The sequence below is a fragment of the Canis aureus genome, chromosome 7, assembly GCF_053574225.1.
Source record: "Canis aureus isolate CA01 chromosome 7, VMU_Caureus_v.1.0, whole genome shotgun sequence".
In the NCBI taxonomy this organism is placed as follows: Eukaryota; Metazoa; Chordata; class Mammalia; order Carnivora; family Canidae; genus Canis; species Canis aureus.
In genome coordinates, this window is record NC_135617.1 from 47,794,282 (window position 1) to 47,821,742 (window position 27,461).

General features: G+C 35.7%; 1 protein-coding gene across 2 annotated transcripts in view; it reads right to left on the reverse strand.

Moving 5' to 3' along the window:
* Positions 1–27,461, reverse strand: part of PRIM2 (DNA primase subunit 2) — a 311,113-nt gene that overhangs the window by 42,776 nt on the left and 240,876 nt on the right. Inside the window, exons 11-12 of one of the 2 annotated variants that reach the window (XM_077903522.1) lie at positions 12,642–12,768; positions 5,660–5,742 (exon numbers count right to left, since the gene is read on the reverse strand). In XM_077903522.1, the coding sequence (XP_077759648.1) occupies positions 5,660–5,742; positions 12,642–12,768 (210 nt within the window). Of the gene's footprint in view, positions 1–5,659; positions 5,743–12,641; positions 12,769–21,268; positions 21,288–27,461 lie in introns of those variants that run through there. The other variant, XM_077903523.1, reaches the window with a different exon arrangement.

Consider the following 27,461-nt stretch of genomic DNA (forward strand, 5'->3'; position numbering starts at 1 on the left):
TTCTTTTCAAGTACACACGGAACCTTCTCTAGAATAGATCACATATTAGCTCACAAAACAAGTCTGAACAAATTCAAGATGACTGAAGTCTTACCACGCACCTTTCCTGACCACAACAGTATGAAACTAGGAGTCAACCACAAGAAAAATTCTGGAAAGACCAAAAATACATGGAAGTTAAACAAAATATTGCTAAACAATTAATGAGTCAACCAGAAATTTAAAAAGTACATGGAAACAAATGAAAATGAAAACATGATGGCCCAAAACTTCCAGGATGCAGTAAAAATGGTTCTAAAAGGCAATACAGGCCTACCTCAAGAAGCAAGAAAAATCTCAATCTTACTTTACACCTAAAGGAGCTAGAAAAGAGCAAGAAACAAAATCTAAAACCAGCAGAAGGAAGGAAATAAATAATTATTAGAGCAGAAATAAATTATTTAGAAATTTAAAAAAATCAAGAGACAGATCAAAGAAACCAGGAGCTGGTTCTTTGAAATAATCAACAAAACTGATAAACCTCTAACCAGACCTATCAAAAAGAGGGGCAGCCCGGGAGGCTCAGCAGGTTAGCACCAACTTCAGCCCAGGGCATGATCCTGGAGACCCGGGATCCATCCCACGTCGGGCTCCCTGCAGGGAGCCGGCTTCTCCCTCTCCCTGTGTCTCTGCCTCTCTCTCTCTCTCTCTCTGTGCCTCTCATGAATAAATAAAATCTTTAAAAAAAAAAAAAGAAAAAAAAAGAGAGAAAGGACTTAAAAAAATAAAATTACAAATGAGAAGGAGAAATAATAACCAGACCACAGAAATATAAACAATTATAAGAAAAAATTATGAAAAAAAAAAAAGAAAAAATTATGGAAAACTATATGCCAACAAACTGGACAATCTAGAAGACGTAGATAAATACCTGAAAACATATAAACTACCAAACCAAAACAGGAAGAAAAAGAAAAGTTGAACAGACCAATTAGCAGAGAAGAAACTGAATTAGTAATCAAAAAGATCCCAAGAAAAGTCCCAACCAGATGGCTTCACAGTCAAATTCCACCAACCATTTAAAAGATACCTCTTCTCAATACCTCTTCTCAAACTATTCTAAAAAATAGAAAAGGAAGGAAAACTTTCAAACTCATTTTATAAGGCCAGCATTACCATGACACCAAAAGCAGAAAAAGACTCAACTGAAAACAAAGAAAAATACCGGCTAATATCCCTGATGAACAGAGATGTAAAAATTCTCAACAAAATACTAGCAAACCAAATCAAACAATACATTTTAAAAGTCATCCACCGGGATCCCTGGGTGGCGCAGCGGTTTGGCGCCTGCCTTTGGCCCGGGGCGCGATCCTGGAGACCCGGGATCGAATCCCACATCGGGCTCCCGGTGCATGGAGCCTGCTTCTCCCTCTGCCTGTGTCTCTGCCTCTCTCTCTCTCTCTCTCTGTGACTATCATAAATAAATAAAAAAATTTTAAAAATAAATAAATAAATAAATAAAAGTCATCCACCATGATCAAGTGGGATTTATTTATAGGTTGCAAGGGTGATTCAATATTCCCAAATATATCAACATGACACATCACATTAAAAAGAGAAAGAATAAGAACCATATGATTATCTCAAAAGATGAAGAAAAAGCATTTGACAATGTACACCATTTATTCATGATAAAATCTCTCAACAAAGTAGGCTTAGAGGGAACATCCCTCAACAAAACAAAAGGTATAGGTGAAAAGCCAATAGCTAACATTATCTTTAATCGGGGAAAACTGAGACTTTTTCCCCTAAAGTCAGGAACAAGATAAGGATGTCCACTCTCATCGCTTTTATTCAACATAGTACTGGAAGTCCTAGCCACAGCAATTAGACAACAAAAAGAAATAAAAGGCATCCAAACTGTTAAGATATTTGTAGATGATAGGATACTATATATAGAAATCTTGAAAGACTCCACCAAAAAAACCCACTAGAACTGATAAAAGAATTCAGTATAGTCACAGAACACAAAAATCAACGTACAGAAATTGGTTCTATTTCTATGTACCAATAATGAAGCAGCAGAAACAGAAATTAAGAAAACAATTCCATTTACCACAAGTAATGAGATACCTAGGAATGGACCTAACCAAAGAGATGGAAGACCTGTACTCTGAAAACTACAAAATACTGATGAAAGAAACTGAAGATAACACAAAAAAGTGTAAAGACATCCCATGCTCATAGACTGGAGGAACAAATATTGTTAAAATATCTATACTACCTCTACACGTTTAATGCAATCCCTATCAAAATATCAACAGGATCTTTCACAGAACTAAAACAAATAATCCTTAAATTTGTATGGAACCACAAAGGATCCTGAATAGCCAAAGCAATCTTGAAAAAGAAAGCTGGAGGCTCACAATTCCACACTTCGAGTTATATTACAAAGCTGTAGTGATCAAAATAGCATGATACTGGCATAAAAATGGACATATACATCAATGGAACAGAATGGAAAGCTCAGAAATAAAACCAGTATTATATGGTCAATTAATCTTTGACAAAGCCGAAAAGAATATCCACGGGAAAAAGACTGTCTCTTCAACAAATGGTGTTGGGAAAACTGGACAGCCACATGCAAAGGAATGAAACTGGACAACTTTCTTATAATAAACACAAAAATAAATTCAAAATGGATAAAGACCTACATGTGAGACCTGAAACCATCAAAATCCTAACAGAGAACACAGGCAGTAAGTAATTCAAGATTGGCTGTAGCAATATTTTTTCTAGATAGGTCTCCTGAGGAAAGGGAAACAAAACTAAAAATAAACTATTGGAACTATATCAAAATGAAAAGCTTCTTTCTGCACAGAGAAGGAAACAAGCAACAAAATTAACAGGCAACCTATGGAATGAGAACAGATATTTGCAGGAACATATCCGATAAAGGATTAGTATCCAAAATATATAAAGAACTTATAAAACTCAACACCCCAAAAAATGAATAATCCAATTAAAATTGGGCAGAAGACATGAACAGACATTTCTCCAAAGACACACAGATGGCCAAGAGATGCATGAAAAGATGTTCACATCATCACTTATACCATCCAGGAGATGTAAATCAAAACTACAATATCACCTCACATCTGGCAGAATGGCTAAAACACAAGAAACAACAAGTTTTGGTAAGGAAGTGGAGAAAACGGAACCATTTTGTATTACTAGGAGGTACGCAAACTGATGCAGCCACTCTGGAAAACAGTATGGAGATTCCCCAAAATGTTAAAAATAGAACTACCCTATGATCCAGCAATTGTACTACTAGATATTTACCCAAAGTACAAAAATTACAGATTCAAAGGGATACGTGCAATCCAATGTTTACAGCAGCATTATAAACTATAGCCAAATTATGGAGAGCCCAAATGTCCATCAACTGATGAATGGATAAAGAAGATGTGGTATGTATGTACGTACGTACACACACACAAGTCCCAATGGAACATTACTCAGTCATCAAAAAGAATGAAATCTTGCCATTTGCAATGACATGGTTGGAGTTAGAGTGTACTATGCTAAGTAAAATAAGTCAGTCAGAGAAAAGACATATACCATATGATTTTACCCCTATGTGGAATTTATGGGAAGGGGAAAAGAAAAAAAGGAGAGAGGGAAACAAGCCATAGGAGACTCTTAATGTTAGAAAACAGACTGAGGGTTGATAGAGGGATGTGGGTGGGGGACCGGCTACACAGGTGATGGGGATTAAGGAGGGCACCTGTGGGGCATCTGGGAGGCTCAATCAGTTGAGCTGCTGGCTCTTGGGCTCCTTGCCCAATGAGGACTCTCCTTTTCTCTCTCTCTGCTCATGCTCTCTCTCTCTCTCAAATAAATACAATCTTAAAAAAAACCAAAAAAAAGGAGGGAATCTGTTATGATGAGCACTGGGTGTTGAATGTAAGTGACAAATCACTGAATTATACTGCAGAAACCAATACTGCACTGTATATTAACTACCTAAAATTTAAATTAAAAAAAAAAAAGAAGGTTAAAAATAGATCTACCTTATGATCCAACAATCACACTACTGGGTATTTACCTAAAGAATACAAAAACACAAATTCAAAAGCATACATACACCCCTGTGTTCATAGAAGCATTATTTACAATAGCCAAGGTATGGAAGCAGCCCAAATGTCCATCAACTAACTAACAAATAAAGAAGATGTGGTATATATACCCAATGGAATATTATCCAGCCATAAAAAGGAATGAAATCTTGCCATTTGCAAGGACATGGATGGAGCTAAAATGCATAATGTTAGCTAAATAAGTAAAAGAATGACAAATACTGTATGATTTCACTCAGATGTGAATTTAAAAACAAAAGAACAAAGAAAGAAAAAAGAGAGAGACAAATCAAGAAACAGACTCTTAACTCTAGAGAACAAACTGACAGTTACCCGAGGTGGAGGGATGGCTTAAATAAGTGATGGGGATGAAGCCAGGCACGGGGTCTAATGAGCACAGGTGATGTATGGATATGCTGAATCACTATTTTGTACACCTGAAACTAATATACATTGCATGTTAACTAACTAGAATTCAAATAAAAACATAACAACAACAACAACAAAAGAGTATCTCTTCCAGACAGTGTTCCTTGGCCTCCCCATCTAGTTATAGTTCCTCCTCTTCAGAAAAGCTAAGACATTCTATGCACACCTCTCTCATAACACTTGGTATATGTTTTCCCCCAGATTCTGGTTCTGCAGAAGCAGGATTTATAGGATTCTTTGCACCTTAGAACAACACCTTACACACTGCCTTACCCATAGTATCATGAAACTCTAAGATTTGAACTGAATGAATTAAATTCAATCTAAATTTTGGACACAGTAAAAGAAGTAGGGTTTCTAGAGTAATTACTTTAAGAGAAAATAATTAAATACATAATGATTTCCATGTTCCAGCTCTGAAACATATTGTTCTTAAGCAAAGGAAGACAATACTCCACTCCTCTTGAACTTCTTCAAATTCCAAGTCAACTCTAAAGCACATCATAGACAGCAATGTTACAATATTCTTTGAAGCATACTTGCAAATTACTCTTTAGTATTTGGTTTTGCACTTAGGTATTTCTTTTTTTTAAGTCTCAATTATTTACAAGACAAAGTATTTTGACAGATTATTCAACCCCCTGGACTATCATCAGAAGTGCAGATTTAACACAGCAAGAGGTGATGCCTATCAGAACATTTAGTCACTATATTATCTTCTGCTTTAACTTACATGTGGCATAGAATAAAATTTCCCAAAATAAAATATGATGGCGTTAATTCTCAGCTTCACTGACATGCTTCAGTGCATTCCTCTAAAAATTTATTTTCTAAAATGTTCTGAATTGAGATAGCAAAACAAACTGAGAGAAAAAAGGGTTTCCAAGTTTCCTTTATTACCAAGAAAAGAATGCAGCCTCGCAGACAGAAGAACCAGAATTTCCAAGGACTCGAAGCTGGGGAAGCCAAGACTCTGGCTTCCCTCATCTAGAGGACTGGGTATAAGGCCTGACAAGCAGCACACGGCACTACTGCAAGAACATTAAGTGAGACTCAGAGAAATTGTCCTGCGCCTTGTGACCGAGGATGCATGGCAGTATCTGACCTACCTGGTTTATCCCTGCGGGAGAGATCTTGTATGACTGCAACTTCTGCTTCAGCAGCTCTGGGTCACTGTGACGGAATGGGCACCCTGACAACAAAAAACAAGCCAGCACACCAACAAAGTTATTTACCCAGGACTTAGTACAATACCACACTCAAGAGACTGTCTAAGCTCCCCTTAATTGTCTTAACAGCTTATTAATAAAAAAGTTAATTGCCCATGGGTGCAACTGCTTTCCTGTCTTTATCTAAACAACAACTTAACTGTACGGTTATCAGGGTACTACAGGCTCAAGAGTTACATAAAACGTTACAGCATTCTCCGGCAAAGTTGCCCATTCACCAGGAAGAGGAAACAGTTTTAATTATGCTACATGCATTATTAAAGCAGAGATAATCACAAACTAGCTATAGTTCATCTAAAAACTTTATACAATCTCACATTTCATTCTTATTTTTTATAAACTACATTAAAAGTCTATGAGAAGAAAATATAAGCAAAAAGAAAAATGTACAAACTCTAAGAAATATGAATATCTCACATCATTTTCAGATGTAAATTTTATGTATATTTCCCATAGAGTAAAATCTATCTAAATTTAGAGGAATCACAGATGGGAATTAGATGGACAAACAGAAAAGTGTTTCATTAAAAAAATTCTTATAATAGATACATGTTATCTCTGTATTATTTCATGAGTAACATAATAATAAAGGTGGACTACTAAAATATTTACATAAACAAGAACACAGAAAAATTGAAATGTAAAAGCTATATTATAAGGCCAAAATCTGGAAAATTTTGGATATTTTAATAAGATGCTGCAATGGTAAGTCAAAGTACTTATTTTAAAATTTAATATAGGAAGCCAGACTACTTTTTTTAGGTACACAGTTGATGGATCTATAAGTTAATCTGAAACAATAGTACATTTTTAATAAAACCAATGGAAAATTGGTTGCAGCAAAAACAGAGAAGAGCCTAGATGCCAAACAAATGTGCTTACTAAAAATCTTAACTATAAATAAAAACATCCACGATAACACTATGGACTCCTACAAATAATGAAATTCACAAAATTCACAGCTTCTACTTCATTCAGACTAAAACTGTAATAATTTTTAGTATAAATAAACATATTGAGAAGCTGTGTAACATCCGGTTAAGAGTTTGGAGCTAAAAATGCCTGAGTTTTAATCTCAGTTTACTACTTTACTAGGTGGGAGACCACAGGCAAATTTTGTATATTGGTGCTGACTCAGCTTCACTTTTTATCAAGTGAGAGAAATAATCACTAACAGAACTCTTGTTAAGAATGGAAAATAAAGCTTTTATATGCTCCTGGCACATAGTAAACACTCAACATGTATTAGCTATAGTTATGATTCTCAAAAAAAAAAACAAAACAAAACAAAACAAAACAAAAACCCCAAAACCTGATAATGAATGAAATTGCAAAAAATCCCAGAAAGAAAGAAAGGAGGCTGCACAAGGAATTCTTGGTTAAGCCCAGAATTACTAAAGAATACAGAAAAGCAGATTATTGAATTATCCAAATTACATTTGAAACAATGACTGTATCTGAATGAAAAAGGTAACAAAGAGCAAAGCAAAGAAGAAAATGAAGATTGCCAAGGTACTAATTACTACTTAGAGAAGCTGGTGTTATTTTAACAGATGACAGAAAGAAAATAAAACTCAGTAACTCCTGTTTATTTTGTTTCTATCTTTCACATCAGAGAAAATGATCTTCAAAACTGGAAAGGGTTGAACTAGGTAACTGAAAATGAAGTGAATGCACACCCAGTTACATATCTGACAAGCTTTCCAACATACGTTTGTGGAAGAGATGGATACACATAGTCTGGAATATGGTTATACATAGATTCATAACTGGTTGAACAACATTCCAAGCAGTGCTGCTTAATGAAATAAGATCAACATAAGGGACTAAATAGTTTTGCAAATAACATAAGACTAAAAGGACAGAGACTTTTGGTTTCCAGTCTGGCACATGAGAGGCTTATACACCACCACTGTGTCCTAAGAAGGAAAAAGCTAAACAAACTGAAAAATTAACAACTCTGCTTATACTCATCAGAGATGTGAGAACACAGGGCACAACACTGATTCCCAAGAGAGGCAGATACAGAGAATCAAAACATACCAAAACAGAATCTCTGGAGAAACCAGTGATGGGGTAGGAAAACCTAACCTGTAACTGACAAATTCCTAAAGTCTGGACAAATATGAGAGTCAAAAATTCCAAGGAGACCTAGTCATAGGGAGACCCTATACTTTTGTAAGCTTAACTTCCAGGAGCTCTATCAGGTGCTCATGGTTAATAACAGAAATTCTATCATGCTTCTGGCATGGGGAGGGGGAAAAGTAACCATTTTAATACTCTAGAGCAACCTGTTCTTAATAAGGCCTGTCCTCAAACTATTTTACCTGAGCCTAAACTTCTGGGATTTTATCAGAGCCTAACCTACCTGTGGAGGAGAGACGGAATACCCAACTCCAGGCTCCTCTATCCATTTTGTCCCACCTACTCAGAGTCACTGTTGAAGTATATTCATAGCCCAGGGCCACAGGCTCACTAATCAGGTCTACAGAACACCACTCTCTCCGCTTCCCTATTTGCCACCATATTTATACTAACAGCCTATTTATTGGAATTCTTTTCACCCAATATGTCATGTCTACCTTTTAAGAAAAAATTACAAGGCTCATCAAAAGGCAAAAAATAAAGTTTGAAGAGACTGAACAAATAAATATCAGAACTAGAGTCAGATACAGCAGGGATACTGTTATTATCAGACCAAGAATTTAAAATAACTGATTAATGCTAAAGGGCTCTAATGGAAAAAGTAGACAATGTGTAAACACAGGTAATATTAGCAGAGAGATGGAAATCCTAAGAATCAAAAAGAAATGCTAGAGATCCGAAATGGAAATGAAAAATGTTTTTGATGGGCTTATTAGTAGACATGGCTGAAGGAAGAATCTCTAAGCCTGAGGAAATGTCAATAGAAACTTCCAAAACTGAAAAACTAAGAGAAAACTACTTAAGAAAATAAGAATAGAATATCCAAGAACTGTGGGACACTGTGAAAGGTGGTAATGATAATGTCAGAAGAAGAAATAAAGGAATAGAAGCAATATTTGAGGCAATAGTGACAGAGAATTTTCCCCAAATAAAGTCAGGCACCAAATTACAGATTCAGGAAGACAAAGAACACCAAGCAGTGTGACCCCCAAAATATTGCTTAGATATATCATATTCATACATCAGAATACCTAAAATAAAGAAAATAAAGAAAAAAATCTTAAAAGAAGTCAGAGGGAATGCTTCAACGTGGATGGAACTGGAGGGTATTATGCTGAGTGAAATAAGTCAATCGGAGAAGGACAAACATTATATGTTCTCATTCATTTGGGGAATATAAATAATAGTGAAAGGGAAGGGAGAAGAAATGGGTAGGAGATATCAGAAAGGGAGACAAAACATAAAGACTCCTAACTCTGAGAAACGAACTAGGGGTGGTAGAAGGGGGAGGAGGGCGGGGGGTTGGGGTGAATGGGTGACGGGCACTGAGGGGGGCACTTGACGGGATGAGCACTGGGTGTTATTCTGTATGTTGGCAAATTGAACACCAATAAAAAATAAATTTATTATTAAAAAAAAAGAAGTCAGGGAAAAAAACCACTTTACCTAGAAAGAAACAAAGATAAAAATAATATTTATAATTTATCCTCAGAAACCATTCAAGCAAGAGAATGGAGTGAATTATTTGTTTCTTTATTTATTGCTTTAGGAGTGAAATATTTAAAGTGTTGAGAGAAGAAACAACTCCACAAATCTAGAATTCTGTACCTTGTGAAATTATTCTTCAAAAGACAAGGAGTAATAAAGACTTTCTCAGATGAACAAAAAATGACAGCAAAAATGAACTATTGGGACTTCATCAAAATAAAAAGCTTCTGCACAGCAAAAAACAAAAAATAGTCAATAAAACTAAAAGGCAATCTATAGAACGAGAGACAATATTTACAAATGACCTATCAGATAAAGGGCTAGTATCAAAGATCTATAATGCACCTATCAAATTCAACACCCAAAAAAGCAAATAATCTAGTCAAGAAACAGGCAGAACACATGAACAGACATTTCTCCAAATAAGACATACAAATGGTCAATAGACATATGAAAAAATGCTCAACATCACTTGTCATCAGGGAAATACAAATCAAAACCCCAATGAGATACCACTTTACACCAGTCAGAATTGCTAAAATTAAGAAGACAGAAAACAACAGATGTTGCTGAGGATGTGAACCCTCTTACACTATTGGTGGGAATGCAAGCTGATGCAGCCACTCTGGAAAACAGAATGGAGGTTCCTCAAAAAGTTAAAAATAGAGCTATCCTATAACCCAGCAATTGCACTAGGTATTTACCCAAAAGATACATATGTAGTGAAATGAAGGGACACCTGATACCAATGTTCATAGCAGCAACATCCACAATAGTCAAACTGTGAAGAAGCCAAGATGTCCTTTGACAGATGGGTAAAGAGGATAAAGAAAATGTATGTACAGACACACACACACACACACAAATATGGAGTATTACTCAGCCATCAGAAAGGATGAATATCTACCATTTACATAGACATGGATGGAACTGGAGGATATTATGCTGTGAAATAAATCAACTGGAGAAAGACAATTATCATATGGTTTCACTCAGAGGTAGATATAAGAAATAGCGCAGAAGACCATAAGGGAAGGGAGGGAAAACTGAATGGGAAAAAAATCAGGGAGGGAGACAAACCATAAGAGACACTTAACTCTGGGAAACAAAATGAGGGGAAGGGGAGGTGGGTGGGGGATAGAGTAACTGGGTGATAGACATTAAGGAGGTCACATGATGTGATGAGCACTGAGTGTTGTATGCAACTGATAAATTATTGAACACTACATCTGAAATAATGTACTATATGTTGGCTAATTGAATTTAAAATTTAAAAAAACTAACATTATTTATTGCCAGTAGACCTGCTAGGCAAGAAATGTTAAAAGAAGTTCTTCAATGAGAAGGAAAGTGACATGGGCCAGAAACTCAGATCTACCTAAAGAAAAGAACATCAGTGCATAAGTAAGGTAATATAAAAACTTCAGAGCAGGAAATTTATCAAGGATATTACATAATGATAAAGGGATGCATACTCCAGGAAGATTTAACAGTCCTTTATGTGTATCCATCAAAACACAAGAAGCAAAAACTGGTAGAACTACAAGGAGAAGTTGATATATCCACTATTAGAGACTTCAACATCTCTCCATCAGAAATGGATAGACCCTGCAGGTAGTAAATCAGCAACAATAATCAAAGAATTCAAAAGCACCATCAATTAATTTAATATAATTGATATCTATAAAATGGCCATATCTGATAACAGCAGATGACATATTCTTCTCAGTTCACATGTATCAAACTACTTCTGGTGCAGTATGATGTTGATAGTGGGTCAGGCTGTGCAAATATAGAGGCAGAGAGTTTGTGAGAATACTCTGTACTTCCTCCTCAATTATGCTATGAACCTAAAAGTACTCTAAAAACATGAAGTTTATTCATTAAAAAAAAGGACAGATCAATGTTTCAAATAAATAATAGGAGTTTACTGAATAATTGCAAAGTAAGTTATTTTTAAACTGATATAGTTTAAATTAAAAAATAAAACAGAATGGACTGGAATAAATAAGATTCAATTTCATAGAAATAAGCAATATAAAATCCTGTATTTTAGCTAATAAAAGTTAACTACATAAGGGAGTTCTAGAATCTGGACATTGATAGAGGAATCCTGGGGGTTTTACTAGGCCAAACTAAATGTAAGTTAACTGCTTGGTGTGGCTACTAAGAAAAGTATTAGATTTTCTCAATAGAAGTATCTGGTCAATGATTTTCGAAGTTTAGAAGACAAAAATTATTCAGGACACTTGCAAATAAATCTGATTTCATAAGTCTGAAAATGAGCCTGACAATCTGCACTTCTGAAAGTACCCTAAGTAACTGACAACACTCACTATGTGTACCAGTATGGCCACATTTCATCTATTAGATATGAAAGAAAAGGCATTTTTTAGTGCTTGGATGCATGAAACGTCTTCCTTAAAATTCTGTTTGTGATTATTTGATGGTGATCTCTAACAGCCTAAAAGTGTATAATCTTTTAAAAAAGAATTCCATTCAATATACTAAAACAATTATTAGCATCCTTATATATGTTTTTTTAAAAAAATACAAAAGAAAAAAAGGTTTCAACACGTACTGCAGTTAAGTTTTAGTAATCTAAAATATTTACTAATACAGACTATTAAAATCATTCTCTGACATACCAGACAAATGAAGAGCTTTTAAAGGTATGCTCAGAGAACTATTTCAGAAAAAAAGTTGAACTCAGAAACCCACAAAAACCAGTTTAGACTTTCTTTTTAACCTACAAAAACTGAGGCGAATTGATAGAGGTTTGATACCACAACTTCCTAAATTCCTCACTTAATCTTTGTTTATCAGATAATAGCAATGTGAATAAAACACACCTTACCTCGGCAGTCTTTTGAAAATTTATGAATTAACTATTCTAAAACTCAAGGTACTCAATTTCAAAAACTTTTGAAGAACCTGTATCATCAGTCTTCTAATCATGAGAGAAACAGAAAGCAGCAGATGAAGGGGGAAACAGAACTGAAGAGCCTGGTCCAGAACCATCTGCGCCAATTGAATAAATTCCCTTGCTGACCTAGTTCAGTATGAGACAGATCACTAGAAGAGTAACAGACCGCTGGCTTGACACTGATGACTGACATAAGCTACAGGTGATGCAATGATGCAAAAAGCCATCCTACTATGTCTCTGTTTCCTATAGAGCCCATGGGTTTCTATACTTCACAAACACATATCCAGCAGAAGCACTTACCATGGTAATCTCCTTGGCCTGGTGGATTGGTTAGAATAATCTTCAAGCAACTGAAAGGCGTATAGTCTGTCCTCTTGCCTTCCTTTCCGAAACTATGACGGATATTGTAAGAGTAGCCTTTATCAAACTGATTGGAGGAAAAAGAAGAGACAAAGTAAGCCAATATGGTACTAGTGGTGTCAGGAAGTGCTAGCTAGGATTAGTATAAAATGGTATTTTCTAGAATAAATTCAGCATTCATGGGCAGGTGAACACATCATCTACATCACCTGAGTCCATGGGTGATAAGAGTTGTCTGGAGTAGCTTTCTTTCTGTTACAGAAACATCTTTACAAATGAAAATTTCCCTTAAAAGGGGAAATTTATGCTTAATCTTTAGGTAGTTAGGAGGAGCTCAAGTGCTCTTCTTGCATCTGCTGGTTCTCAATTGCCTTTAGCTCAAAATAATCCTTATGTCAAAGCAGCATATTTTGGGGTGGTATTCTCTGGTATCCTTCAACACCATTTGTTGAAGATATTTTCCTTTCCTTACTAAATTGCTTTGAACAGAAACAGACTCATAAATACAGAGAAAAAAACTAGTGGATGCCAGAGGAAAGGGGAGGCGAGGGCATAGGTGAAATAGGTAAGGAGATTAAGAGGTACAAACTTCCAGTTATAACATAAATAAGTCACAGGGATAAAAAGTACAGCATAGGGAATACAGTAAATAATGTTGTAATAACATTGTATGGTGACAGACTACATTTATCATAGTGAGCATTCTGTAATGTATAGAATTGTTGAATCACTATGTTGTACACCTGAAACTAATATAATAATGTATGTCAACTATACTTCAATTAAAAATAAAAATAATTAAATTGCTTTGGTACCTTTGTCAAATTTGACCATAAATATGTGGGTCTATTTTTGGATACTGTATTATTCCATTGATCTATGTGTTTATCTTTTTGCCAATGCCACATTGTCTTAATCATGACATCTTTAGAGTAAGTCTCAAATTCAGATAATGTAAGCCCCTTGCTTTCTTTTTTTCAATATCATTTTGGCTATTCTATGTCCTTCTGCTTACATACAAATTTTACCATCAGCTTATCAATTTCTATTTTTAAAAAGACCCGGGGTAGTTTTCAACAATCAGTAGCTTTTGGACTCAGAACTATCTCTCTGCTCACAAGTAAACTACAACCAGGAAAACAAATGGCATTTCAACTAAAAGAAAACTTTCAAAATAAGTAAATTTCACTGCTAAAAATCAAGAATGTTAAAAGTTCCAGTTAAACACCTTTTGCGAATACCTTCTGTTTGTTTCATTAGTCTTAAACATTATTCATAATCAATCTCTGAAAACTGCTAGGTATGAAGTGAATTTAATTAGATACTAAATTCCTGATGTTCATCAGAAAACTTTGGGTCAGCTATTCTGTAGAAATTAGATACTAAATTCCTGATGTTCATCAGAAAACTTTGGGTCAGCTATTCTGTAGAAGTAACAGAAAGCTACTTTCTCTATAGGAAGAAAAGCTAGAATTTGTAATATTTCACTTCCTTCTGCCTTCCAATTTATTTACTGCCTGCATATATATATATATATATATATATACATATATATATACATGTTTAATATTTGGACTTTACTATAATGAAGCTTTCAGACTATTCATGTATTTATTACATAAACCATCTTCTCTAGTTTTCAGACTAACAAACTCTTGGAATACTGTACAGAAGGTACACTGATTGGGAGATGTTTTTGTTACCAAATGATCTATCACAGCCACTAACTCAGGAAATAAATGGATAAACCCTTGGGTACTGCTGCAGCCAACTGCTCCATTCCTGGGGAATCTCCAGGGGGCTGGACAAATCAAAAGCAGAGCTGCTTGGCTTAGTCTGCCAACACTGTTGCAGAACAAACTCCAGATAAACGTGTTGCAAGAGAAGCCAATAACTCAAGAGATGACAGTTTGGAAAAGAAAAAAGAAAAGATTTATTTTGGGTGCTGCAGCTGGGGGAGGTGGCAGGCTCAAGCCTTAACAACTGACTTCTCCACTTGGTAAGATGGATACCTAAAGTTTTCTAAAGAGAGGTTCATCAGGCGGTACATATAAGAGAGCAGGCAGAAAGAGTACATGATCACAGGTGGGGGCCGGTATGTGTTCAGCACAGGATTATGGGCAGGGAAGGGGACAAGTGGGGTGTGGTCTTCTAGGCATTCTCTTGCTAGGAGGGCTTTTTTGGTCTGGTATTTAGAATGTTCCACTCACTGTCAATGCCTCAAGAAAATGCAGTAAGAAATGACTATTGGGGTCTACAGTTGAGCAAGAAGGCTCACTGACATTTTCATAGAGAATACTTTCTAGATATCCACATCTACAACTCAAAAGAATAGCTCTATGTATTCAAACTGAACTACAGAGAGGTTGGGGAAAACCAAGAAAAGAATACACTTTCTTGGGCTCTATCCCACTCTGTCCAGTGATGGGAAATGCCAGAAAATCAACACTGGTCTTACAATGATGAGCGGCAGTTTTCAAACTTCCAAATTAGTCCTGACATTCCAGCCATTGCACTGACAACACACCAGTCTGCATTTCTGCCAAAGACAGCAGTAAATTATTGGGGCACTATATTACCAATGGAACTCAAGAAAAATTATATAAAGTAGGCACATCTTTATCCTTCTCCTACCTTGTCTCTTTCAGAGTCTCTCTCACAACTTTGCCTTCTATACCAGTCCTAACCAGAGTCTAGCGACCTTATCTTATTATACTTTTAAACGTATTTATAGCCAAATCTATTCAGACACCATGAGAATATATATTCAGAGACCATGATGTAAACATTTGATTGCCTAGAAGAACAATGTATGGTCTTCCTTGGAAGAAAGTCTTTCTTGACGAAATATTTTTCCTATCAGCAAAGCAACAAAAGCTACCATTCATTATGGTCAAGCTCAGCTTGAACAATAAAGTGAGAATGGTTAAAAAGCAAAGTACTCTTCAGATATATATTTATATGTGATATTAGCTTTTGTTTGGTTTTAAATTTTTATTTATTTGAGAGAGAAAGCACAAGTGGGGAAGAAGGACAGAGGGAGAAGGAGAAGCAGACTTCCTACTGAGCAAGGAGCCCAACATAGGGCTCAATCCTAGGACTCTGAGATCATGACCTGAACTGAAGGCAGATCCTTAATGGACTGAGCCACCCAGGCATCCCAATGTATTTATATTTGAAAAGGAAAATCTTCTTGACCTAAATGAGGCAAAGGAGCCATATATGTGAGGGTAGAGTATAGTGTAAGGATATGGTATTTCTTAATGGGACATTTTCAATCCTTCTTTAGTGACGCTTGTTTCCAACCCACAAGAATCTGGAACTCCAATTTATATATTTAAAAGACTCTTGCGGGGGTGGGGGCTGCCAGGGGATGTCTGCTAAACTACAAAGGAACTCATCCAATGCTTAACATTAGCCTGACATCTGGATCCTATAAAAATAACTTTGGAAACTCCCTTTATTTCTACTTCCCCAAGATATATGTTAGCAATCATCTTCCAAGCATATGGCCCACTGATACAAATCTGAAGGGTCTCATGACTAAGGTTTTACTAGACAGTAGTAAATGATCTTTTCTCAACAACAGTTAGCCCCCTCAAGGTCCTGGAAACCTTGCTTCCCAAATTCCTTAGAGACTTACACTACCCCTAACGCCCTCCTAACTTGAAAGTATATAGTTAGCCATGACCCCAGTGCAGCTCCTTCTGCCCACAGGTCCTGTCCCCATTCTTTGATAAAACCACCGTTTTTGTACTGAAGATGTCAAGAATTCTTTCTTGATTGTTCACTCCTGAACCCCAACACTTCACATCAGTTAAGTCAGGGCTTTAAGTTCAATACCTGAGTTTATTTTTTTAAAGATTCTTTATTTATTCATTCATGAGAGACACAGAGAGAGAGGCAGAGGGAGAAGAAGGCTCCCTGCGGGGAGCCCGATGCAGGACTTAATCCCAGGACCCTGGGATCACAACCTGAGCTGAAGGCAAACGCTCAACCACTGAGCCACTCAGTTGTCCCAATAGCTGAGTTAAAATCCTATCTTACCACATGCTAGCTGTGTGACCTTGGGCAGGTTACTTAACCAATCTATAAAGTTCCCTTACACCTAAAAATGAAGGATTAAGGGTTGGTGTGGAGATTAATTAGCTCATTTTCATAAAGTACTTGGTATAGTATCTAATAAAGAGTAAGCATTCCAATGAAACGCCGGGACACCTGCACCCCGATGTTTCTAGCAGCAATGGCCACGATAGCCAAACTGTGGAAGGAGCCTCGGTGTCCAACGAAAGATGAATGGATAAAGAAGATGTGGTTTATGTATACAATGGAATATTACTCAGCTATTAGAAATGACAAATACCCACCATTTGCTTCAACGTGGATGGAACTGGAGGGTATTATGCTGAGTGAAGTAAGTCAGTCAGAGAAGGACAAACATTATATGTTCTCATTCATTTGGGGAATATAAATAATAGTGAAAGGGAAAATAAGGGAAGGGAGAAGAAATGTGTGGGAAATATCAGAAAGGGAGACAGAACATAAAGACTGCTAACTCTGGGAAACGAACTAGGGGTGGTAGAAGGGGAGGAGGGCGGGGGGTGGGAGTGAATGGGTGACGGGCACTGGGTGTTATTCTGTATGTTAGTAAATTGAACACCAATAAAAAAATAAATTAAAAAAAAAAAAAAAAGAGTAAGCATTCAATACTTTAGAGTTATCATTACCAAGGTAGTCAGTTTTGTTATTAACTAGAAAAAGCTATCTTAGGGGCACCTGAGTTGCTCAGTCGGTTGAATGTCCAACTCTTTTGATTTTCAGGCCATGATCTCAGGGTGGTAAGATGGAGCCCCATGTCAGGCTCTGCACTCAGAAGGGAGTCCTTCTGCCCCTCCCCTGGTCTTGCGCATAGGACTGGGCTGGCATGCACACTCTCCCCCTGCCCAACTTTAAAATAATAAATAAATAAATCTTAAAAAAAGAAGAAGAAGAAGAAGAAGAAGAAGAAGAAGAAAGAAGAAGAAGAAGAAGAAGAAGAAGAAGAAGAAGAAGAAGAAGAAGAAGAAGAAGAAGAAGAAGAAGAAGAAACTATCTTAAGTGGGTCAAATCCATTGTGTTATTTAATACTACTTAAATTACTTACATGCTTGCCTCTAGCTTCCTCATCAGAAAACTGGGAATCTAGTTACTCCCTCTAACTCTTTATAGGACCTTAAAAAAATCAGTTAAGCAATTTCAAGTCTGTACCACAGCTGGAAGGCATTGCTGCTATTACTATAATTCAGTATATTACCTCCGATGGTGTACTAAATATTTCTTCTTCTGCCCTATAAGAGTTCATTCATTTCTCATTGGTGAGAACTTTTCACAAGCTTAAGAGGCAGCAAGGTGTTAGAGAGATAACCCAGGTATTGTTCTAACTCTGCCACCTACTAGCTGATTAATGTTAGGCAATTATAAATTACCTCAGTCTGTTTTTTTTTCATTTTTAATATTGTTACAATGAGACCTGTACTTCACTCCATGCAAAAGCAATCTGTAAACTATAAAACGCTGTTTATTAGCTACAATTATTTGTATAAAATTTGTATAAACCTGTTCTACTATGTTTGAAAAGTGAAATGTTAAAAGTAAGTTCCATTTTATATTCAAGCATATCTCTGAATATTCCTGTGAGTTCACTTGAAAAAGTCTGAACACACATTATATATGTTGAAGGATGCCAGAATATGGCACCCTGAATTGTGCCTCCTTGGTGTATAGGTTATTTTGAACAAAAGGTCACTGAGGACCAGCAGATGCAAGAGAAGCTCTAAAAAGCGCTCACTAAGTTTTCCTTTCATAAAGTAAATATTCATATGTAAACATGTCTCCCAGGAAGAAAATAACTCTTTCCATTGGAGAAGGCACTGACTTACAACTGCAAAACAAAGCTTACAATATACCGAACCCTTATTTGCCATACTTGTTCCGATCAACTTTCTAGAACTTGCTCTCTTCACAGGTCAGGAAGCCCTACACTCCTTTCTTCTGTTTAGCCTAAGAAAGTATACAAGTATACAAGTTGAAACTGCCCCTTGGAGCTACTCATTTCTGGGTGTTCCCATGTGTATGAGCAGTGTGTAGTTAATAAACTTGTTCTTCTCTTGGAAATCTGTCTTATGCCAGTCTACAGTTACATTGGAAAAAGTGGTAAAGTCTTCCCAACTTCACACCCTAATCCCCTTTCCTGAATTTATGGAGAACGTTTTTAGTCTAGACCCCAAGGTATGCTGATTTTCTTTCCTTGAAATTTCCCCTGAGGCAGGATCAAGCTAAAAATCTTAAAAATTTTGACTGAACTCTTTAAAAAAAAAAAATAGTGAAATGCCAAAATCCACAGAAAAAGTATTGAATGATCCTATACCATCTGGTAACTGATTAAGCAGATAACTTTCAGTAAAGCCAGTATACATCAAAAGATCATCTTTGAATAAAAAAACCTGCCATCATCATCAGAGGAAAATGGAAAGCTATTTGTTCAGAAATGCAGGTGGGGTGTGGGCTAGTGGGTTTGTTTGTCTTTTCATATTCAAGCACCATGCCCAAACGACTCAGAAAACAAGATGTGAGAGTCACCTGTGACCTGAGACTGTGTGCTCTACATCATTCTAATTGTATCTGTTCACAGATATTAAGGAAAGAACATCATTTCTAAATTCCTAATGGGCAATTTGGTACAAATGCGTTACTGATATTAGCAATAAAAAAGAAAGTAATATTTAGTGATATCTCAATAATAATAGTTTAGATTTCTATACATCTTTATCAGTGACAAAATGATACTTCTTAGACCTTTTACTACCTGTAAGGTGTAGAAGTTAGGTATACATGAGCCAACTAAGGTTTCAAGAGGTTGAGTGAATAGGTAATTCAATTACTTAGTAGATAAGCTGGAATTAAAATCCTAGTTTTCTACCTTCTAGAAAATATTACAAAATTATAAAGAGAGAAAATGAGTAAGTAAATAAATAAAAGTAACCGTCATTTATGCAAACATAGGCTGTAGGCTGCTTTGCTGTTCTCATTCAGCTGTTTCAGGGCCATCTGAAAGTCACATAGAATCAGAGTTAAACAGAATGCTTCTGATTCTAGTGAAAACCAAAGAAAAGTACCTACTCTTAAAAGAAATAACTTTACCAAGCCACTCGAGTGATTTACCTGGTTTCTAATCTACCATGATTTTAGAATCAGGAAAAAGTGGCAAATATGAAGTTAAATATTACTAGAATGAAGAAACACTACTGTTTCCACATGCTTTCAAATTACCAGGCACACTTTATATTCCTCCTACAATCTAGCTGGGGACATGACAATGAACTGGACTACAAAGATCAGAGAAAAAAGAAAGCATGAAAATGGACATAAAAGCATGCAGAACATACCACTGCCTTTTTTTTTTTTTTTTAAAGATTTTATTTATTTATTCAGAGACAAAGAGATTGAGAGAGAGGCAGGGACACAGGCAGAGGGAGAAGCAGGCTCCATGCAAGGAGCCCGATGTGGGACTCAATCCCGGGTCTCCAGGATCACGCCCTGGGCCGAAGGCGGTGCTAAACGGCCGAGCCACCGGGGCTGCCCACCACTGCTTATTTAACTGGAAACTTATTTAACTTCATCTGGAGCCTTGGCAAATTTAGCTTATCAGAATCAAAATTTAAGAGTAGTCAGAACAAGCTTTATACATCATCTAGTAGTGCGGCCATTATTCTACACAGCAAAGCATGCGAATGAAGGTCTAAGTTTCAGGAGAGTTAGGCAAAGACCCTTATTCCCTGCACTGCTGTTTCAGGCACCTCTCATTTACTTCAGTAAACCTCAGGCCTAGTACAAAGCCCAGCAAAATGCAGTTGCTCTCTAAATGTTTACTAGTCTTAACTGTTAAGAGTCTCCTTTTACTGTATGTTCTGGCAGTCCCCACAAGAGGACGATAGCTCATCTTACATTTATTACAATGTTCACTTTCAGCAACAAGGGAGATTTAGCAAATTATCACTACACATTGTAACTGTTTAACATGTTATTTCAATAGAGGCCTCAAAAATTCCATCTGGAGGACATGGTCTGGGGCAGCTACTTGGTGAGTCAAAATCCAAGAGGTAATATTACATTTTAACTGGCTATCTGTTCAGTCAAGTATGCTGATCTTAATGAAAGGATAGATTAATGATGGAATTGTCAGCATTTCACCTGGAATGCTTGTTTTAGAAAAGTCTACTTTATTCACTGATATGAATGCCACGAACCGTGAATGAAAATTTATTAAGATTCTAAATAATAATTCTCCAAAATCTGAAGATGGAAACCATAGGCAATCCTTCATTCACTAAAGTAAAAGCATTTACTGAATCACATTCTTAAAGCCTAAAAAACTAAACTTAGTAACCCTTAAGAAGTGATCAATTTAGTCTCTATCTCACTGGTAGGGGAAGAGCCAACATAAAACAAATTATATCACCAGAAAACCACAGGAACAGGCTGACTGATGTAGAATGCTCTAGTCCAAGATGAGTTGGCTCAGCTTGAATAAATTGTTCTTTTCACTCACTGAAAACAAGAGAAACAAGCTGAAAACATCATCTAAGCCTACAATCAAAGACTATACAGAAGTTAGCTTTTGAGAACTTCTAATCTCCAAGGGAAAGGCTCCCTCTTCTTCAGATACAGGAATTGATTTTTACAAACATTTTGAAGTAAAAATTAAATTTATTTACTTCTACCAGATTAGTTTCAACTTATTTACTCATTTTCTCAGACTTTTTGTCAATTTCTTTAATAGTTTGCTTTTCTAGATTTCCTTATCTGGCAACTTTAATCCAAAACAAGTATTTCCTGGAACTAAATTTCTACTGTGATAGAATTTTAAAGATCTAGCATAATCATTAGAAAACATTTTAAGATTCTGATCATACCCTAGCATATATATTATATGTAACAAGTCTATGGTTTTGAAGAGCTACCAAAATAATCGCTAAAATATATTTCCCAAATCCTACAAATCTTTAGAAATATATATTTTTATATAAACATTTAAATATTTATATATATTGATATATTTCAATACGTTTCTGGATAAAGGTTCAGAATTGTCATATATTCTTGGTGGTGTGTGCCTTTGATCAACATGTATTTGTCCTATTTAATACTTTTCCCCTTATACTGCATTCTGTTTAATATTGTCACTCATTTTTTTTTTTAGTCTGCTTCCTGGTATTTCCCTCGCTATCTTTATTGTCAATCTTTCAGTGTCAGAATATTTTGAATAAATAGCAAATGGGTAATTTGTTGCCCGTGACCACCCTCTAGTGGTTACTCATAGCTTATTAAAAATATACATTTTTCTATCAATGTCAAAAATGAGTCAGACTCTCCAGAAAACAGACAAAAACTTTAGTACACTTCTACTTACATCATAATTACAAAATCAGCTCCAAGATAACTCTAAAAATGAACTGCTAAAAGGATTAGATGATTTTTTCAAATTCACAACAATATAGTGAGATATGTCACTTATTAGATTACATATCATCTTCTAGTCATCTAAGTTTGGCTATATAACAGATGACCAAAAGAAAAAAATTACATTAGATTTTAAAAGCTAGCAATAACTGATAGAAGAATATCTCATGCTGTGAAATGACAAATGGCATGAGATAAAATTTTAATGTACAGTGACAAACCAGATTATTCCTCTATAATTTCAGGGACAAAGAGAAGATCTCTTGCCTCTTGTCATAGGCAAGTGTTTCATCTCGCTTCTAAAAATTAGGAACCAAAAAAAAAAAAATTAGGAACCAATAGTTCCCACTTGGTAGACTAAATTCTCTAAAGATGCACCTAAAGGAAAGCAAAGTGAAATACACGAAATATATCAAGAATTAGAAAAATATATAAGTGTTGAATGGCAAATTTATTTTTTAAGGGATTTACAAAGGCTTTTTGGAGAGCTGGTTGGTTCTAAGATTAGGGCAGGGAAATTACAACATGAGCCTGGAGGATTTTATGTACCAGAGAAGAGCTTAAAAGGAGAATGGGACATGTCAAAAGGGAACCAACCACTCCCAGTGGCGTACTGGAAAAATCTGAGCAAAACAAAAACAAAAACAAAACAAAACCCCCCACAATAATAGCATGGAATTAAAACCCATGAAACATATAATTCACAAGACATTCATGAGTACACAAATAACTGAAAAAATTAATGGGAGAGAAGGGACAGCTCTTCTTTACAGAAGAATTACAATTAACAAGTATAGAAGGGGAGGCACCTGGTGGCTCAGTGGTTGAGTATCTGCTTTTGGCTCAGGTCCTGATCCTGGGGCCCTAGGATCAAGTCCCGCATCAGGCTCCCCTCAGGGGGCCTGCTTCTCCCTCTGCCTGTCTCTGCCTCTCTCTGTGTGTTTCTCATGAATAAAAAAATAAATATTAAAATAAAAATAAGTATGGGATAGGGAAAGAAAAAATAACCATTAGAACACCATATTAATATTAGTTGCAGGCAAGATTCACTGCAGGATGCTAAAATCAGTGGGGAAAGAGGATATTTATATAGCCTAAAAGTATCTCCCCTGAGGCATTTTGAGGAGAAAATAGTTAACTCTATAGTAGAGAAACCCAGCGGATACCACCTGAATCATGTGATCAAGGCTAATGTTACCATAGTAAGTTATGTTGACATCATATGCCTCAGATATCTCCTATGGTATCCTTGCCAAAAATGGATAACCTCAATCTAATCCTGAGAAAACAATAAATGAACCTAAAGTGAGAGACAGTCTATGAAAAAACTGACCAGTATCCTTAAAAAACATCCAGGTCATGAAAGACAAAGACAGAAAATGTCACAGACTGGAAGAAATTAAGGAGACACAACAACTAAATGCGACATGTAATCCTGGATTGAATCTCGGAACAATAAAAGGACAAGAGTGAGAAAACTGGTGAAATCTGAATAAAGACTAGTTAATACTGTACCAGTGTTAATTTATTGATTAACAATAAATTAAATTGATTGATTATTGATTTGGTAACTGTATAATAGTTGATTAAGATATGAATATTGGATGAAGTGCATATGAAACTGTGGGTACGATTTTCTGTAAGTCTAAATTTTTTTTTAAATAAAATGTTTAGGGGCACCTGGGTGGCTCAGTGGTTGAGCATCTGCCTTTGGCTCAGGTTGTGACCTCAGAGTCTAAGGATCTAGTCCTGCATCAGGCTCCCTATGGAGAACCTGTCTCTCCCTCTGCCTACGTCTCTGCCTCTCTGTGTGTCTCTCATGAATAAATAAATACAATCTTAAAAAAATAAAATAAAATAGTTTATATACCAGGCAATGGATTAGGCATAACAAATGATCTCATTTGAATGTCCTAATGACCCTACAAAATTAGTATGGTTATCCCTATTTTACCATCTGGAAAATTAAGACTTGAAATGTTTAAGTGAAATGTTCAAATGTACACAGTGAAGGGGGTCAGAACTGCAACATTTTTATGACTTGCTCAAAGTCCATGTTCTTTCTACAATGTTACGATAGCAAAAGCTATTTTCAGAACTTAGTGGTAATTTTCAATTTGCTTAAAATATGAGGTATTAGACAAAGGCTGTCTATCATAATAATAGGCAAATTACTATTTATTTAAGTTATTTTAATTTACTGTAACATCTAGCAAGTCATGCCAAACTCTACAAATAGTAGCACACTGTTATGCTTCCCAATATGAAGTATAAGAAAGGTCGATTTGTTACAAGGGTCATTCAATGTCAACATGCATAGTTTTTTGTTTTTGTTTTTTTTTTTTCCTCATAGAATGCAAAGATTTCTAGTATAGGGGCTCTTGACTGGTTCCTTTGGTAGAGCATGTGACTATCCATGTCGAGGTTATAGGTTCAAATCCCACACTGGATATAGAGGTTACTTAAAAAGAAAATCTTAAAAAAAAAATTAAAGAATTTCCAGGGGCACCTGGGTGGCTCAGTCGGTTGAGCATCTACCTTCTGCTCAGTTCATGATCCCAGGATCCTGGGATGGAGCCCCACACTGGGCTCCCTGTTTGGTGGGGAGTCTGCTTCTCCTCCCTCTGCCTCTCTTCCACACTTGTGTTCTTTCTCTCTCTTAAATAAAATTAATAAAATCTTAAAAAAAAAAAAAAAAGAATTTCCAAAGTTTAGTATAGAAAACTTAAGCGAATTTATCTTAGTGGTTTTTTTTCCCTTGCAACATTATACTACTTACCTACACATAACCAACATATAAATATTATTTAATACAAAGGAGCAGCATATCAAATTCCAGGGAACTATCTGAGAAATAATCAAATATTCATGACAGAGGAGAAATATTTTCCCCTTTCCCCTTTTATTGATACGTTACTCACAGGCATCACAGTAAGGATAAGTTACTTCACCTTGTGAATTATGATAAAGAATTAGAATTAAAATTTCAAAGCAAAGTGGCTGCTTTCTTATAACCTAATGTAACTAAGTTGAATTATTGATGGACTGTGTTCTTAGCAATGCAGGAAGATGCTCTACCAAGAGAAGGCTATGTAAACTTCTTGTATAGCTTCAGGTTATCTGTTTGCTTCTTAACTTTGATGTGATGTGATATCTCATTAAGAAACTGAATTTATTTTGCCACGCTAGTATTTTGAATGAACTATACATTAGGGACATGCTAACAAAACAGGATGACAAGACAAACCAGGAAAATGTCCTTTTAAAAAAATTTCATCAACTTAAAATTTAAGGCATATATTTTTAAATACTAAAAGATGCTTTAAATAGTCTAACAAATCTCTTATATATTCATTCATAGGAATTTAATTTAAAAATTAATATATCAATGCTATATTATAATGAACACGGGAAAAAGAATAGTTGGCTCCCCTGCTGAGGCTCAATCAGCCTGTTGGGCAAAGACTAAATTGCATAGTTTTGACATATTTCAAAACCAAGTTTTTTGGTTTTTGTTCAAAACAAAATTTTGTAGTATCTTAATCAAGAAAAACAAAAACCACACAGATTACATTAAACTATGAATACGAAAACTATTATTATCTGTATTTTAATAACAACTCTCCATTCCTCAAGAGTGAATTTTCAAACCACTTGGTGATTACCTCATTTATTTTCACATCACTGAAGTATGTAAAAAGTTAACTTCTATTTCCTGATGGGTATCTCCTTAATAACAAATCTGGAATTCCAATCTAGCTCCATAGATTCCCTATCCAGACGACATTCACTGAGTCATAACACGTCTCAGCTATTTACCATGTGTAGTGAAGGATACAGAATAGCTGTCTCAATGTATTAGAAAGAGCAAATACATCATAGTTGTGTTTAGCAGTCTACCAGGCTCCATTTTCATGTCTGAGTACATTTTAAAATTCAACAGATAAAAATCACCATTTAGTGCTACAGAAATTACTGCCTTATTTATTGGTTCTATTATCTTGATAGAGAAAAAGAGAGATCTTGGGCTAAGTCATATATTCATGATCCTACTAGCAGTGATTTCTGTGTATAAAGCAAGTAAAATCAAGGTGCACTGTTTATTCACCAGTAACCTGGTTTTGAATATGTGTGGATGCCTATTTGACATCCAAGCAGAGATGTAGAGTAGGCAGTGGATATACTAGATTGAAGAGAGGTCTGGCTGGAGAACCTATAAGAATGCAAACCCCATGAGGACATGGATTACATTTTGTTAACTGCTATGCCTTAGCTCCTACAACAATGCCTAATCCATGCCAGTGGCTCTGTAAATATTAAATGGGACCAAATGGAATTGCCATGACATTCTGTATTTCTGCTCTACACAAACGGTAATTTCATATGGTTCCACCTAATACGCACTGAATGAATGATACACTATAATTCTTAATTTCACAGTCTCTCCTCTAGGCATGAGCTAGAAAAATTACTGTCTTTTAGAAAAAGATTACAGTAATTGCAGGAAACCAAGGTTGGTCTTTGCTCCTTTTGAGTTACCTAGGGTCTTGGGCTCCTGCTTCCTGCCTAGTGCATTATAAGCACTGAATAATATTTATTGGTAGTGGTGATGATGCCAGTAATTACCTTTTCCTAATATTTCCTGTAAGTAATTATTAGAAAATTAAAGGTAGCCACTTGTAAATTATATAAGCAATTGACTGAATACATCTGCAATATCCTTTACAGTACCACAATCACCATTTTATAGCTAAAATAACTGAGCAACAGGAGGATTATTTCTCTAATGCCATGGTAGAAAGGTGGAGAAATAAACTCAAAGTCCTCAAGTTTGCTTTTCTGCTCAAGTGATTACAACCTGTCTCTATCACCAACTATACGAAATATACATACGAATGTGTAGGTATGCTCCTATGGTATTTAATTACATTAAGGGATTTTCCTCCCCTTAACTTTTTTCTAAGTTATGTCACATTTTTAAACTTTTGAAAAAAAATCCAATTATTTAAAATATACCTGGAAAGTTACCCAAATTATCAGGTAAAATATCTCTCCTTCTGAAACACAGACACACATACATACACATACCCATATATATATAATCTTAAAAGGCATATGAATGCTTCAGAACTTACCATACTGCTACAAAAAATTTCTTGAGTAGCTCTTTTTCAGTTTATCATGTCATAAATTATGCATTTACTAGAAATTATCATTGTCCATTCTGTTTTACAAAAAGCTATTTCTGAAATAAGAAGTCTT